At 41.5% G+C, this 17,071-nt stretch overlaps 1 protein-coding gene across 5 annotated transcripts in view; it reads right to left on the minus strand.

The window, feature by feature from the left end:
- PRUNE2 (prune homolog 2 with BCH domain) overlaps positions 1 to 6,436 on the minus strand; it is a 144,685-nt gene extending 138,249 nt beyond the window's left edge. For all 5 annotated transcript variants that reach the window (XM_055699316.1, XM_055699315.1, XM_055699313.1 and 2 more), the window contains exon 1: positions 6,338 to 6,436. In XM_055699316.1, the coding sequence (XP_055555291.1) occupies positions 6,338 to 6,373 (36 nt within the window). In that variant the 5' untranslated portion in view covers positions 6,374 to 6,436. The remainder of the gene's footprint in view (positions 1 to 6,337) is intronic.
- Positions 6,437 to 17,071: the final 10,635 nt, after the last annotated feature.

A 17,071-nucleotide genomic window follows, 5' to 3' on the forward strand; every position in this document is an offset into this window, starting at 1 on the left:
AATGATGATGAAAAAGAGACAGCGTAAGTCTACAGGAAGGACATCACACTACCTAATAAAGATGTGTATGTACAAGCATACAAAGGCCTATTACTACTTTACTATGGGATATGAAGACTGTATCCCAAATTTGCAGGTTTTAACATTTGTATCACCCTACAAGCATGTCTTACATGCATTACAGTGACACTCCCATCTCCACCTTCCTACATTCGTGCTCTCAGATTTTTCTCCTCATGTTGAATGTATATTTGGAATTACCCCTCAAAAGAATTTCCTAAAGTATTTTTCTAATCACTCATCTCTGCAAGCCCTTTAGCGTTACTTTATCTGCTCAGCACAGCTCACACCTATTCTTTGTTTAAATAATTACCTCATATTATGTTAGAGCATAATATGTTTGCTCTTTTTTCCACATTACTGATAACCCTGACTCAGAAGTTCCTGCTGCAGAGTACATGGTTTCTTCTGACTGATCTAAGGAACAAAAGGTTAATCAACTGTTAAAACTCTGATTCTGCAACATTTTTAGACATAGGTACAACTTACACATGCCAGTTTTCCGACTGAAGTCAATATCATTACTCATACTCTTAATTCCGTACATACTGTAAGTGCTCTGCTAAATGGAGTCAAGTCCCCTGTGTGCTCCTGGATTAATGCAAAGAAGATACAAGAGAGCCTAAGACTTGACTATTTGTTTTAATGCTTGAAAGCTCTTTTACCCCTCTGCCTGGAGAAGTTCAGCTATTTCTGGGAAAGTAACTTCTGCTTCACTTCTGTAATGTCTTTCACCTCCCATAAAGCCACCACTTTATTCCCGCTAAATCAAATATTATTTTCAAAGTAACCACTGCTTATCATTGGTAACAAAAGTCCAGAGAGCCAAATAAAAGGCAATACAAATGTAAGTGACTCAGCTTCTTTTTAAACTGCAGTCACATCAATCTGCTCAAGCCATGCCATCATCACTAACTGTTCTTTGAACTTCCTTGCCTCAGAAGCAAGCGCAACATTAATTTTCCATATCTATCAAAGCAACGCCTTGGAAGCCTTTTTTATTATTCTCGAGGGCATCTCCCAGGTCATGGGCCTGGCCCTCACTTTGGAAAATGTCCGGTCACACAGTCCAATATTTCTCTGGGCACGTCTGCCTGAGGACATAATTCCCCATTTGCCCAGTGTATTATTCTGCCAGGTGTAGTGCTGGTCTAGCATTATAGTCTCTTTTCTTATGGCAGCAAGGGATTAAGAGAACTTTTAAGTTTTAAGGGGGTTGGGGTTTTTTTTTTTCCAAATGCTGTTAATGTCTGAAGATGACACAGCATTTAGAAAGATTATTTCCCCAGCTAATCTGCTGTTCTCTGCAGAGAGAGAGCCATCTTTCAATTGCTAGTTTGAAACAATTTGCTGCAGTATGTGGATATCTCAGTATTATCTGCACATCAAGCCCTTTCCAGGGCTCTTTCTGTTCTCTGACTTCCCTGAAGCCAGCATATGAAGCCTTGGGCTCTCCATTAGGCACAGACTTAAGGCCAGGGAAAAGGTACTGGCTGGCAGCCTTTGTCTCAGCATCTCTCGTGAGGAATTCTGTCAAATTGTATTTATTTCTTTATTTACTAAATTCTTGCAGCTTCGTTTTTGACAGAATGCCTTGATTTAACTTCTCACAGCCATTCAGCTTCACTGCAAACAGTCTGAAGCACATGAGATTACTTGAAAAACACTACCTCATGCAGCACACAGTACTTCACATCAGAGAATAACAACAGAAATTTCTGAATTTTTACTTCCCTATTTAACTGCCTTTAACATTGTGCTAATCATTCTGATAATCATTCTGAAATTACGCCACTGAAGCCTTAAACTTTTGATTTATTTTTCTAATGAAATTACACAAAATTATGTATTGACTGATCAGTCACTGTTCTCCCACTTGAGAGAGTCTAACCCAGAGAGAGGCAGACTGAATTACCACCAAACATATCAATAATGTAACATACTGGAGAAGAGACAGCAAGGTTTTGTGAATTATGGCATTTTTGTACAAAATCTTCTAAAGTTCTTTGAATAATTCAACAAGCATGCAGAGAAGGACATGCTAATCAATGCATGGGTCTCCAAAAATATTATTGAAAAGTTTCTTGGAGGCTAGTAAAGAAACTAAATCACAGAAGAAAAAGGGGGCGTACTCCTCTCATGGCACTGTAAAGAACAAAAGGTCAGGAAACAAGGGAGGGGAACAAATGATCCATTTTCACAATGAAGGAAAAGTATCTGTGAGGATTCTCCACAAGGATATGTGCTGTTCTTCATATCCATAAATAATAAATCATATTACTTCCAGTAGGACAGGCAGGCAAATAATGAGGTGACAAAAGCTGCAGACATTACTACTTTATTCAGGAGAGCCAAATCTGAAACTGGCTACAACAGCTGTAGAAAGGACTCAGACACTGAGGGACTGGGTAATAAAATTGTAAATGGAAATGAGGGCCATGAAGCGCAGACTAAAGAAAACGTGAGGAAACAACTTCACCTCCATTTTTAACTATATTTAGGTACCGTTCACAGTCAGACGGGCTTTAAAATGGGTATTACAAAGCAGAAAAAACCACCATGTATTCCTTTTAAATGACACTCTGAAAGCATCAGAAAAATGTTTTCTGACAGTAAAACAGAATAAGCAATAATAGAATAAGTAAGCAGAATACCAAGAACCCTCGAGAAAATGGAAAAAACTGAAATGTTGTTATACTGCTGTCTAAGTCTGTTACGTACTCATGGCTTAAATACAGCAGGCAGTTCTGGGCTCCACAACTTTCAAATTATTAATAGAATTATATAATCTTCAGAGAGAGGCCACCAGTATGAGCAGAGTGATAGAACAGTGCTCACGTAAGAAGGAGCAACAGAAACCCTTAAGCTTAGAAATTCTGGGGAGAAGAGAAGGGGGATATGGTAATACTTAACTAAACACAATAGAAAAAGTGAACAAAAAATACTCATTCAAGGAATAAGAACCATGGAACACCCATTAAAATTTTTGGGCAGATGTTTGAAAGCAAACAGGGATATTGCCTCACACAACAGAACAATGATAAAATTTTAAAACTCACCATCTCAGGGATTCTGTGGAAGCCAAAGCTTAAGCTGATTTTTACAAAATCCAACAAAACAAACCCAAAACATAGCCAAATGTGTGGAAGATGGCTTTAGCTGTGGCTAACATAGTAGTTCAGATATATATTATGATCTAAGCTTTCAACATCCGATCAGCAGACCTATATATTCTACTGCTTATAATTCTCCCTTAGACAAGACAGAACGCTTGTTTCAAAGGACCTTTGGTCTCACCTAGTCTCACCTACTCTCACATTATTACTAGACTTGGGAAAAACTTGAGAAAAACTTGCAGGACTTAACTGTAAATGCCCAAAAATGTCAGTATAGCATCTCTTATACTCTGCCATGTTTTGCCTTCTAAAATTGATCCCCCTCGATTTTACATAGAATATATTTAACAATGTTAAAAATCAGTACTGAAAATTATTGAGAATGTTCTATGACTACAAGAAAAGTCAAAAAAGCAAAATTCCTTCTTCTTAAAAGAAAGAATAGCCTAATGGAGACTTTGTTTTTAATAGATAACATGCACAGGATTTTCCCCTCTAACAGTCAATGAAGATACACCAGAGACTTAGAAAACAAAAAATGCACAAGCCCTTTGTGTGGTACTCTGAGACTAAAATTTGCTCCATGTGGAAAAACAGTCTGTTTAATGTTGTGGCTGGAGCCAGACCCAAATGAATGATGAAGCATTTGCAGTAATAGGTTCTCCTGCGCACTCTGGATCAATTGTTCTTCCAGAGCTATTGTTCATGAGTAAAGAAAATGCTCCTTTACTCACACTGAGTAGTACTCATGTAGCCAGTGCACCACACTCAGTTTCACCTAGTAAGATTACCTATGGCATGAAATACTAGCACTGTAAAACTGGCATCATCAGCCCTCTGAGGCACAACTGTAGGGCTTTAGCATCTTCCACAGATACGGCTGCAGTAGCACAGCAACACACAGCAGCTCGTTAGTTATGAGCCATTCACCCACTTATCCAGGCTGCTTTATCCTAACAGTGTCAAACCAAACACAGCTCCTTGTTTGCCCTCAACTCAGCCTTGTATGCGCCAAGAAAGTTTCCCCCAAAAAAGCTTGACCAAGCAGGAAGGAAAACGCATCATCGGCCTCCTGTGTTGCAGAATGCAAATATTCAGTTACTCTGGATTACTTTTTTCGGACTACTGTGGTGCAAAGTAAATTGGCAAACAGAAGTCAACCTGTAAGATTTTTTTTTATAAAAATCTGTTCTGAACTGAACACGCTGGTGCTCAGATGCTTCTTTCCCAGTCATGCTCAGCTGACATGGCCATACAATGAAACACTGTGGTCAGAGTGACACTTTCCCCGCAATATTCCTCCTGCTCCAAAACACGTTTTTCTCCCACAGTTCAGAAGGTACAAAGAAAAGTCTGCATTTCTTTTGAAAAGCCACACAGAAATAAAAAGGGCTACTGTTCAGTTGCTGTGCTCACCTAAATTACACAATATTATCTATTATCCATGGGACTCTTCAGATTATAGCTTTCCAGACAACTCCTTTCTGATTATCAACAGCTGTTCAGAAAGAGTAACGCAATATTTGCTTTTAGTAGTAAAATCAAGTTGCTCTTACTGCCTACCATTTAGTAATGATGCAAGGGGACCGCTATCTTAGCATAATTGTCTATGAAGTAAGACCACTTTTGATGTAGTTGAGCAGGAACCTGGTCAAAACCAAACCTCCAGTTCAGATGCTGCAATATATGAAATGCTGATGTGAAAATGTATTGTTTCTAACTGCGCCATGTAGTATCTTTAACAGGGCTATCAAACTTTAGACTCTTTACATGAAAACGTTAGGGAAACACTAAAAACTCCTAAAAAATACATAGCAAAATAAGTTAGCTGGCATGTGACCAAGATGACGTGCCTTGTGTTTACCCTTAACATTTGTCATTGCAGTTAAAACACAAAGGGATTCATTTTCTCCTCTATTTTGCCAGTCCTCTCAAAAATGCCTTAATTACCTGATTTTCAACATACACATGAAAACAAAAGATGGTATAACAAACCATCCTTTAGCAATCACTGCATACAGAGAATGATGGCCACTGGCGAAAGAGGATCTTTCCTCTTTTTTTGACTTTTATGTTCTATGTGAGAGTTCTATGACTGCTCATGCTCCAGAGATTCCCAACAGGTCTATGAAACTGGGAAGGCCCTACACTTCTATTTATCAAAAATGAAGTTTTACTTTCATTTAGTTACCTACAGCAACTCTCTAAAGGGTGGGGAGGGGCCCCTGCAAGCACATAGGTCCCAAGCGCCGAAAAATACAGGGCAAAACTAGTAGCCACAGCATTTTTTTTTCTTCCCCCACAAACCCATTATTAGTTCTATAACCGAATATACTTCTTAGAGCTGGGATAGCTAGCAGAAGCGCAGGCTGCCCACCAAAGGTAACAACTGTAAAACCAGTTTTGCACAGAAAACCAGCCTTCACAATTGGAAACGTGCTGGCCTAAGACCATCTTGGTCTTAAAAGCATCCTACTTTTGCACTGCACATTAAGTGAAAAGAAAAGCACACACTCTCTGGGGCCAGATTATCAGTAAGCAAAATTAATGCTACCGGCAGGGTCACTGGTGAACGAGATCTCTATATGCCTGGGATTCCTAACAAAGTACTAACTACTTACGCCAGGCAAGACACAATTACGGAGCTGGTCCTTCATCACCTTTATGTATTCCTCAGTCATTTTAAGTCTTGCTTGTGCAAACTTATCCCCTACTCCTCGTAAGATTTAGACCACAGAAATTAGTTTTCAGTGACCTCCGATAAAATTTTTCCCCATTCTGCTATGCAACTTGATGCGTCTGAAAGTCAAAGCAAATGCGCAAGTAACGCCAAAATGGCACGCTGCCACCCCCCACATGCCGCTCAAATACGAGTTCGCATGCAGGCGAAGCACAGCATTATTCAGCAATAACTAGAGGGCAGGCAGGTGCGAGAACAAAACGCACCCCCAAAACGCGCCCCGGCCGATGTGGAGGTCACCGGCCCCATTCCCTCCCCGCCGCCCGCCCCGCCGAGCAGCGCCGAGGACGGCAGCGCTGCTGAAACACTCCCGAGAAGTTTTCGGGAGCGCCCGGGGTGCTGCGCCCGGGGCCACGGCGACAGAGGCCGGCGCCTGCCGCTGCCGGCAAGTCGGGCGAAGCCGGCGCCCGCCGTGACTCACCAGCCCGGCGCGGGCGCGCCGCAGGAACTCCTCCATGGCCGCCCCGCAGCCGCCGGCCCCGCGCTGTGCCCGCGCCGCCCGCTACGCAGCGCGGCCCCGCCGCGCGCCCCGCCCCGCCCCGCCCCGCCCCGCCCTGCCCGCCGCGGGCGGTGACGTCAGGCCGTGCCGCAAGGGCCGGCGCGGAGCCCCGCGGAGGGGCGAGCTGGGGGGGCGGCACCCCGAGCGACGGGGCCGCGGCTCCTGCCGGTGTGCGCAGCCGGCCGGGCCCTTCGCGTGTTTGCGGGAGCCGGGCGGCCCCGGTGAAGGCGCCCCGAGACCCGCCGCAGGGTCTCAAAGCAACAGGTGCGGGTCGGTGGCCGCGGTGGGCCCGCGGGCGGGGGTCGCGCCGTTTCCCGTTGTACAGGTGGCAAAACTCAACAGCGGGAAGCTGGAGGGCGCCGGGGTCAGGCGCAGCCACCGTGCCGGGGTCCCCTTACGGCGGTGGCACAGGGTCCGGGGAGCCCTGGCGGGCACAGCCGAGGCTCCGGCGACGCTGACCTCTGCTTCGGAGCCGGGACCCTCAGTAACCGCCGGTGCCCACGGCCACGTGTGTGGCTCACCAAGGCGCCTGCCGGGGCAGCCCGCCATATGGGGGGGCCGAGCGCCATGTCGCAGCGCGGGGGTCCCCGTCCCGGGTGGGCGATGTCAACGGAGGGTCGCGCCGTGAGCGTGGGGTGGACCGGCCTGCCCGGCGCGCCCGGCGCTCGCCCCGCACCCGTGCGTTTCCTTTGCCCGCTACGAACGGCTCCATTCGAGCTGTGCCTCGCGGTGGGGTTTGCGGTGGCTGAGTATTAATAAGTTCAGTGCTGTGAGATCTGGGATTTTTTTTCTCTTCTCTATTATTTTACAGCTCATCGAAGGTGTTACTGTAAAAGCTGAAGTTTTTCATTATTGCTTCCTTATTAACAAGCTTTCTTATAAGTGTAATTCACTCATTGGATTTGTTAATTCTTTCACGATACCTTGGAGATCCTGTTACTGAGCCGCCTGTCGTGCTCCATCTACTCTGCCTAGTCTGTGTTCCAGTTCCAAAGTCTTCTGGGGAACAGAAAAAAAACCCAAACCCGAATCCATATCACAACCGTTTAAAACTGAAAGGTAAATCTTCATCAAAATATTTGAGTGGACTGAAGCACCATACAAATGACATGAAGCAAAGTATTGTGAATGACAGTGTTCCGCAGGAAAAATTGAATTCTGCTACATTTACTGGAACATTTCTTCTTCTCAAACACATTAGTGTGTTTCAGAACTCTATCTGGATTTGGGTTTTCTTGTTATTCTGTACAAAACTAGGTCTTTTGAAAGATTACAGGTTTTGCACAGCATATTCTTATACCTGTAACTGAAGATTGAAACTGAAGTATTGCAATAAGAATTGCTGTGTAATTTGAGATACAGAGTTGAGGTCTACTCAAAACACTTTGCCAAGTAAGAAATCAATATAACCTTACAAAAAAGGGAGTAAAGTATATGTCTCTTTTCAGCAAAGTCTGCAAAAAAGATAAAAAAGAAATAAAATCCAGCTTGCTACAGCAGCTGAACTGAAGTTTAGGAAACAGATGCCTAAAGGGGTCACTTTTGCTGTGTACGTATTAAAAGTAAATGACGTCAGAAGGCAGACTCTGAACAGCAAATGGAGAAGAGAAAGCTGAATTTGCTAAAGCAGTAAAGTTGTGTTCTATGCCTCATGCCAATAAGCACGCTTACTCCCATGTACTGTAAACAAAGCGTTTTGACTAATTACTTCTTCATGCATCCAATTAGTAGGTCTCTGCATGTGACTATGGGCAGAGTCAGTGAAGATACCTTTATGCTGTAATACCCGAGTGGTCTTCTGCCGGGCTTAGAAGAAGCTGGTGGATTCTTTGTGATTTACATGCTGGCAATCCAGAGACGGCCCCAGTAATGCTGTGTTGAAAGCAAAGCAGAATGCACCTGAGCTCACTGAAAATCTTTGTAAGAGATATCTATTGAAACTGTATTTTAAACAACTTTTTTGCCTCCATAATTATTGTATGAGTTAGATATAATTAATTATTCATATACTATTGTGCAAAACCATGAACAGAAAGCTAGTCTGTGTGTCTGCTTAATATTTTATAGAAATTCCTTACCCTGATTCTCCTCTTTTCTACCTGACTTCCAGCCACTAAATTACTTCCACTTTACTGAAGCTTAAATTATAAATGAATTGGGACCCAGATTATTTTTTTTTATTCATCTTTCTGAAGTAGCTAAACAAAACCAATTCACAGTCACCCAGGAACTCTTCCTAAGGGGTGTTCTTCCCTTCATGTGTGTAACATAATTCCTGATGAAATCAGTGGGAATCATGTATGTGTCCCAAAGTGAGAGTTTAATCCATATCTCATTCACAGAATTGAATTATTAAAAAATAGACTTGTTCAATAATACTGAATTTCTGCTTGTTCATAAGCACATTTGCAATACCTCTTGTCACACTGAAGAGATTTAGCTTGTGAACTATGAGTCTGGCTTTCTATGTTTTTGTCGTTTTGATAATGCAAATGCAAATAATGTCGTACTTCTGAGAGAGTATGTTTTGGAAGTGCATGTTTCTCTATTCATGTGGGACAGTTCATTTTTTAATTTCAGCCATTATCAAAGCACTCAGGAGTATATAATAACTTTGTGTATCATTCTTCTGTGTCCTAAAAAACCTGTAGCTCTGGTGATTATGAAGAAAGAGAATGCCTCACACTACAAGACCTTTTAAAACTCTCCTTTCATCTTCCTCGTGACCATCCAGGGAAAAGTAATTTGCATCATATACAAAGTATCCTAGTAAAACCTTATATCCTCATGCGTACTATGCGATACCAAACAGTGCAGGCTTTTGTGATCTTCCATGGTTTCTGTTTCATATCCATTGTATTTATTCTTCAGGCATACGGTTGAGACTGGTTTTATTCCATGTGATGGAGAAGCAAAACCAGAGAATACCCGTGCCTCAGGAAAATTCAGATCTGAACCTGTAGCTCAACTTTACAATTTAGCGAGGAATTTGAAGAGCTGTCATATACAGCTATCCAGTGGTTTAGTATTTGTATCATAAGTAGTGTTAAAATAATGTGGTAGTTTGACCCTGGCTGAATGCCAGGTTCCCACCAAAGCCACTCCATCACTCCCCTCCTCTGCTGGACAGGGGAGAGGAAATACAACAAAAGACTCATGGGTTGAGATACGAACGGGGAGATCACCCGGCAATTGCCATCACAGGAGAAACAGGCTCAGCTCGGGGAAATTAGTTTAATTTATTACCATTCAAATCAGAAAAATGCCTTCCACCCCACCCCTCCTTCTTCCCAGGCTTAACTTAACTTAACTCCCAGTTTCTCTGTGTCCTCCCCACAAGTGGCTCAGGGGTACGGGGAATGGGGGCTGCTGTCAGTTCATCACACGCTGCCTCTGCCTCCCCTTCCTCCTCATACTCTTCTTCCTGCTCCAGCGTGGGGTTCCTCCCACGGGAGACAGGTTTGCACAAACTTCTCCAACATGAGCCCTTCCCATGGGCTACAGTTCTTCACGAACCGCCCCAGCGTGGGTCCCTCCCATGGGTGCCGTCCTTCAGGCCCAGCGTGGGTCCCCCGTGGGGTCACAAGCCCGGCCAGCAAACCTGCTCCAGCACGGGCTCCTCTCCACATGGGGCCACAGGCCCTGCCAGGAGCTGCTCCAGCCTGGGCCGTCCCCAGGGTCACAGCCTCCTTTGGGCACCCACCTGCTCTGGCGTGGGGACCTGCATGGGCTGCAGGTGGGGATCTGCTCCACCATGGACCTCCACGTGCTGCAGGGGCACAGCCTGCCTCGCCGTGGGCTGCACCACGGGCTGCAGGGGGATCTGCTCTGGCACCTGGAGCCCCTCCTGACCCTCCGTCTGCACTGACCTCGGTGTCTGCAGTTGCTTCTCTTGTATAGCCTGACTTGTCTCTCTCACTGGCACAGATAGATATTTTTTTCCTCTTAATATGCTGCCCAGAGGCATTGCCGCTGTCGCTGATCAATTTGGCCTTGGCCAGCAGTGGGTCCATCTTGCAGCCTCTGGCACTGGCTCTGTTGGACATGGGGGAAGCTTCTGGTATCTAGAAGCTACCTCTGTAGCCCCGCCACTATCAAAGCCTTGCCATGCAAACCTGCTATAGATAAACACTTTAACCGCATATTAACAATCACTTTAATGATAAACAAGGCTGAACTTCCCATTGCAGGAGTTGCTATACTACCACAGTAGGAATAACTATTTTCTGCACCGTGGAATCAAAACGTTACATGATCATTTCAATAAAAGAAGAAAAGAAAACCCCAGTACACAGCCATTAGCTATTGTAAGAGAACATTATTAAAGTATTTGAAAGGAAAAAGGTTATTTCACAAATTACTGAAGGAATAATTCTCTAGACAACTACCCAAAGAAACAAGAAAGACCAAAACAGCATGTAGCAGCAGCAGACTGACAGGCATTGACGCTGGCTCTCAAGCATTTTTATTTTCAGAGTCTCTCTATGGTTTCTGCATAAACCCATGAAAGCTGATACTTCTTTATTACAAGTTTTACCAACAGGACATGTACTTAAAGTCACAATTTATCTAGTCTTCTGGATCAAGCATCTTCACTTTCTATGAGGAGCAATGCATTTCCATGTTACTTACACTTCACAGTTTTACATTTTTCAATTACACTGGTCAACCTATAAAGATGGGCAGAAAGAAACCATTTCAAATATCAGAACACTCTTCTCCTCCAAACATGAAGACTGTTCATCAACAATGTGTAAAACCTTTACACTGTCAAAGCCTCCTGTCTTTCTTTAGAGCAAGTGGGCATGAAAATGGAGCCAATGCACTCAGTGTCCCTGTTGGACTCCTGGTTTGCCCAGTGTAAACCAAGTACTAGTAAGAAATTATGTTCTCCAAGGGATCATGGTTGTTTATTGAAGTACTTCATTCCCAACCATAAATTTCAAGGTGAACACTTTGTAACATTCCCTGTTGCTTTTATGAGATACTAGGTATGGTAAAAATGAAATTGCTGTTGCTTTCTCCTGAGAGACAGAGAAAGAGAAAGAAGCCCTGATTGGCTAGGAGATAACTCTGATACAAATATCTGCTGAGGTTTTCAAAGACCGAATGCATTAATCTCATTTTAGCTGTGAATAGCACGTAATTCTTCTGTTACAATAATTGTCTGTTATGTTCTTCCATGCAAAACTGAGTAGATACGAGAGTGCAGGTTTTTGAACCAAGGCTGGCTACTAACTCAAAGCAAAAAAGCACCACTGAATCAATACCAACAGTACTTTTCCCCCTAGGGGGGTTGAAACTAGATGGTCTTTAAGGTCCCTTCCAACACAGCCCACTCTATGATTCTATTCTGTGATTCTACTTGGAGGTATCCCAAACAATGGCTGATTGAATGGCTTGCTTAGTGGGAATGTACGGGCCAATAGGCACAGACAATAGAACTGCAGGTTTAGTCCCCTCCCAAACTCCAGTTTGTACCAACAAACCATGAAATAAAGTGTGAGAAGCCAGAATCCAGATTCGTCTCCCATTAGAACTAAGTCCATGGAAACCAAGTTCCCCGGTTGTTCATCAAATTTCAATAAAACTGAGCACTAAGACAGCTTGTTACAGAAGTCAACCTGCTGTGCTGCTGCCTCCTTCTTACGCCACTTACACGGAGAAATTGGACAAATTACGTGCCCCATGTGAATATATCCCTAACTGTTTAAATGATCAGTCTGCTAAGAGACAGAGTATTTTACTTCATTTGCAAAGCCTGAATATGTGGTATTTGTATTAAACTAGTCCCAGGTCAAAGAAGCAATTCTGACTGATGTGCTCAGCTTTGCAGGTTAAAGCTATTACCAAACCTCCCGCCCACCTACTCCTCACTTGGAAGTTAATTGAAGGAAATTTATTCCCATTACACTGCCATTCACTAGTGCTATTTAAACTAGGCAGAAAGTATGCTTCTAAGAGACAGTAATCCCTTTCAAAATAGGAGGAAAGGACATAAGCAATTTGACTTAAATCATTAACAGTCTTTGCTTCCCATGCACATGGTCAAAGTCCTTGAAGACAGATCTCCTTTCCCAGCAACTCCAGTCTCATGCCTTGGACAATAAGGTTTTATGCTGCAGTGAGCACAAAGTATTTCCAAATTAACTGTAAGAAAATTAAACCAGATAAGACCTTTGCTGCTTTATAGCTTACCATTAATCAATTGCATATAGTATGTTTTTTATTATTGACTTCTGAGTTGTTTAGCAAAAGTACACAAGGGAACATTCTTACTAATATTAGTTTGAATGCAGATAAAAAGAAAATAAGAATGTTCCTCAAATTTCGAATTAGAGAATATAATGTTAACAGAATATTGACTCTCTGACCATAAACCTAATTCTGAAACATATTACATTGAATATTATATTGGTTACTATCTGAAATCCAAAGAGTAATAGAAGTACTACTCATTTTGCAAGCTGACCAAAGTATGCAACTGTTCATCACAGATCAGCTATAAGTAATTTTTAAGTTAGAAACTACTTAATTAGTAGAGTATCATTATAATTTTAGTCAAATCTTCTCATTCCACAGACAAGTATCATAGCTACCTACAATTACTCTCCTAAAAAGAATAGTATAAAGCCAGTACAATTCTTACATTGAACTTTGAAATTCATACATAGTCAACAAATTCATAGGACCTCTGCCTCGAGGGAAATAGTGAACGTTTAGTAGATACGCTGGAGAGAGAGAGAGAGAGATATTATATATATATATTATATATATAAAGAGAGAGAGAGAAAGAGAGAGATGATAGTAGATAGATATGTGAGGAAGATGAAGAGTTTCTTTATCTCAAAGTAGAGGAGCATTTACTGTGAAGGTTCCAAATACTAGTAAAAATATTCTATATGATTAATAAAGTACAATAAAGAGCAGTCAATAGTTGAAAATCTCATGTTCTAAAGGGAGAAGGTTATCTGGGGGGAGGGGAGGAATTTACCTCTGACTTTTTTTTAAAAAAGGAAATCTGGTTCTTTTAATGAAGCATATAAATACAGCAGTAGCATTACAAAAGCCATAGTGATCTGAATATGCAAGTGAGCATAGTTCATGAATAGCTAATCTTGTTTCAGACAAAAAAAAGATTATGCCAGGAAAGACTGTAGAACTTGCAGTACACACAGTCATTCCTTTAAGTCTGAATGAATCTTGATGATTCTGTATACCTCAAAAAATTTCTGATATACATGCCCCATATTTTACAGGCTGGCATTCCAGAACACTTACCCCTACCTTTGCTGCGTTATGGTTACTCTGTGTACAGCTTCAGAACAAATATCAAAATAGCAAACATTGGTATTTAGACAACTCTTTTACTGCAGGTACACAATGACAAAATATAACCCAAACAAAGCTAGAAAAGTGAAACTGGGTAAAGTTTATCAGCTATTAGAAAAAGTAATTAAATATTTCGAAAAGCAGCTAAAAACTTCCATGTCTGCAAAGCAAATATTCTTGACAGATTAGCAGAGGACTGGACTGTTTACATCAACAGGCTATAACAGTATACAGTGATACTAAGATAACTCATTTGAAAGGTGGAAATTTTACTAATCATAGTAGGATGTAAAATTTGTAATTTGCTCCTCTCTGCAGAGCCAACTAATGCAGCAGAAGACTGTTTTTCTTAAGACTGTGGCTTTTAACTCTTCTATTAACTGTTTTCTAAACCACTGCAGCACATTTCCACTTTCATATATAGAATGAAATAGTAACTCAGCTGTTTCTATGTGACTAAACTGGGTAAAATTAAAATGTCAGCTTGGAAGAATTTAAGGAAATAGCTATTGTGTGGCATGCAAAGATACTAAGTTTTATTTAGCCTTAAACTTGGGGCTAAATTTCATCATAGGATCATGGGTTGGAAGGGACCTTAAAGTCATCTAGCTCCAATCCCCCTGCCATGGGCAGGGACACCTTACACTAGCCCAGGTTGCTCAAAGCCCTGTCCAGACTCACCTTGAGCACTTCCAGAGATGGGGCATCCACAGCTTCTCTGGGCAACCTGTTCAGTCATCCATCCATCATCCATCATGTCAATTGCAAGTTTTGCTAAGAATACCAGGAGCATCAGTATCATCAGATAAACCAGGAGTAAAGAGAAGACATTGGCAACACCTAACTACAATGTGTTTTATTCACTATACACACGGTTGTTAGCTGGAAAAAAGAGTAACAAATTGAAGCACATACAGATTATATGCAGAATATTCAAAAAGCTTGGTCATCATCTTCTGAAGATAATACTAAAGGAGACTTTTGGATCCATAGATTCCCGTTCTAAATGGATTGTGTTCTGTATGGCTGTAACTCAGTGTAGATGTTGAAAACTATTACTATCATTACTGAAGGACAGAGTTCTTGGACAGATTTCAAGTCACCATGAAATTCAGTTAACTTCTGAAGAGTTTCAACTGTTTACAAAGAGAAATGGTCTCAGATACATCCCATCACCTTTTTATCCTTTCCTGTGGAAAGATTTATTAATGTATTCCTGCAAGTATTTCAAATTATAACCACGATTAAGTTCACACATAATTTCAAATGTAAGCTGACAGAAGGTGTTTTATACGATAGAGCTGGAGATCTCCATTCAGATTTATTGTAGCCCTTTCACTCATGGACTGATAAGATGACAAAGGATAACAAACCTGGCAATAGTGATGTTTCTTCCTGTGAGTATGTGATTCTCTGTCATGAGGTATGAGAGATAGCAATGTGTTCTGGCAAAGATGCAAGAAAGCTTCTACAGGTTCTACAGAACTTGATGCATTATGGATACTTCTTGCAAAATGCACAGCCAATGTCATATAACACCACCAGTGTGCTGTAAGTCCCCGTTCCTACAAGACAGTTCAGGTATGATTCCAAAACTCCACAGCTGGATGGTTTTTTTGATGAGGAAAGGCCAGAAAGCACATTGTTCTATGTTTTCATAAAGTGTCTGTAAAACATTATCCAAAGAGAAGCTTTGGTAATAACACTTTCTTTGTGGAATGCTGTTTATTTAATGACATTAAAGCATTTTCATTATCAGAATGTCTTTTGATATTCAAGGGGGGGGAATACGGCAAAAAGTGAATAGCTCCATGAGCAGCACAGAAAGCCAGATCAACGAAGTGTTTTCTGAGACTGGGTATATTTCCTTTGGAGGACTTCCTGGTGTTTCAATTCTACAGTCTGAGGACCTGATGGTTGACATAATCTGACATTTGATAAAGGCAAGTTCATCTTTGGCCTTAATTCCTCTCCCCAAGTTAAATATGTGGAAAATTCAAACGTTGTTGAAACTGATCAACGTTTTAAAAGTTATTACTGGAAAACAGTAACAGGCATGCAAGTTAACATTTCCAAAGGAAAGCTAGCTAAAATAGACCTTGTTTTGCCAAAAGTGTGTTAAGGCCTGCAAGTGCTTCAATCAGTAGTACACAATGGGGAAAAAACATTTGTCTACCATCGTTGTAACTTTAAATGCCCAGCCTCAAGGAACACATGCCTCTCCATGTGACTCATCTAACTAAAAGCAGCATTTAGTACAAGTCCCCTGCAATACTCTCTCTTTTACTTGCACTGCCTCAAGTTTGTATTATCAACGCTGAATAACATACTTTTTGGACAGTGTGAAACCTCTTCTGGTAGTTGCCGGGTGTGCTTTAGTCCTGAGAAAGGTGGAGCACAAAGGTAGCTAGGCTGTATACAATGTGTAAATATGGTTGTATGGAATCCAGCTGTGCCCGTGTGGCTTCTTGTTATTTTTACGTGAAAACCAAAGGAAACAAAAGGTTTGGAGTCTTTTCTGTTATTTTTGTTTTATATTTTTGAGCTTATCATAAACCCATGAGATTAATGCCAAGAGTTTTCCTTTATTTTCTGTTTCAGTAACAGTGTATCTTGTATTCAAGACTTAGATGTTTCAGCTAAGAATTCATACTGTAAAAATAACAGGCTTGGCCATTAATGATCATTAGTGTCACTACTAAGAAAAGATTCATGTTGGTGTTATTTATTAAAGCAATCAAAATGTGCTATTATGTTCCTAATTACAATATTTATTCAAACTCCCCTACTTACCCACAGTACAAATACAGTGCAAGCAGCTGTTGTAGAAGCTTCCCTGTGCAGCTTTGGGAATTACTTTTTCTTTCAACTGAGGACACTCCTTTTCTCAAAGGGAAAGAATAGAATAAATTGCACTGCAAAGCAAACACTCTGGTTTTGGATGCATGAAGTTGTATTAAGGATAAGACCTGCAGAAGCAGAGAAGTGACTAAAAATGGTGGTAGATCAAAAAACAGTCTGTTCAAGCTTCTGCCTTCAAACTCGCATATCATTATAAAAATAAGACATTAAAAATAAACAAACAAGCAAACAAAACTTTATCACTTGTAATGGAAATCACCCACAAGAGAAAATGACATTTCAAAACACTACAGAGTATCTTATTTAGTCAGGGCTACTTCCTTTTAGGAGATAAAGAACACCAGTATCATAATCTACCGAGATTTGGTATCATAAAGTCCTCCCCTAAGAGCTGAAATGAAAGGCTTATTTCACTATTATACAACACAGCAGCAGAAACAGATAAATACAAACTATCACACA

Source organism: Falco cherrug, chromosome Z (genome assembly GCF_023634085.1).
Source record: "Falco cherrug isolate bFalChe1 chromosome Z, bFalChe1.pri, whole genome shotgun sequence".
In the NCBI taxonomy this organism is placed as follows: domain Eukaryota; kingdom Metazoa; phylum Chordata; class Aves; order Falconiformes; family Falconidae; genus Falco; species Falco cherrug.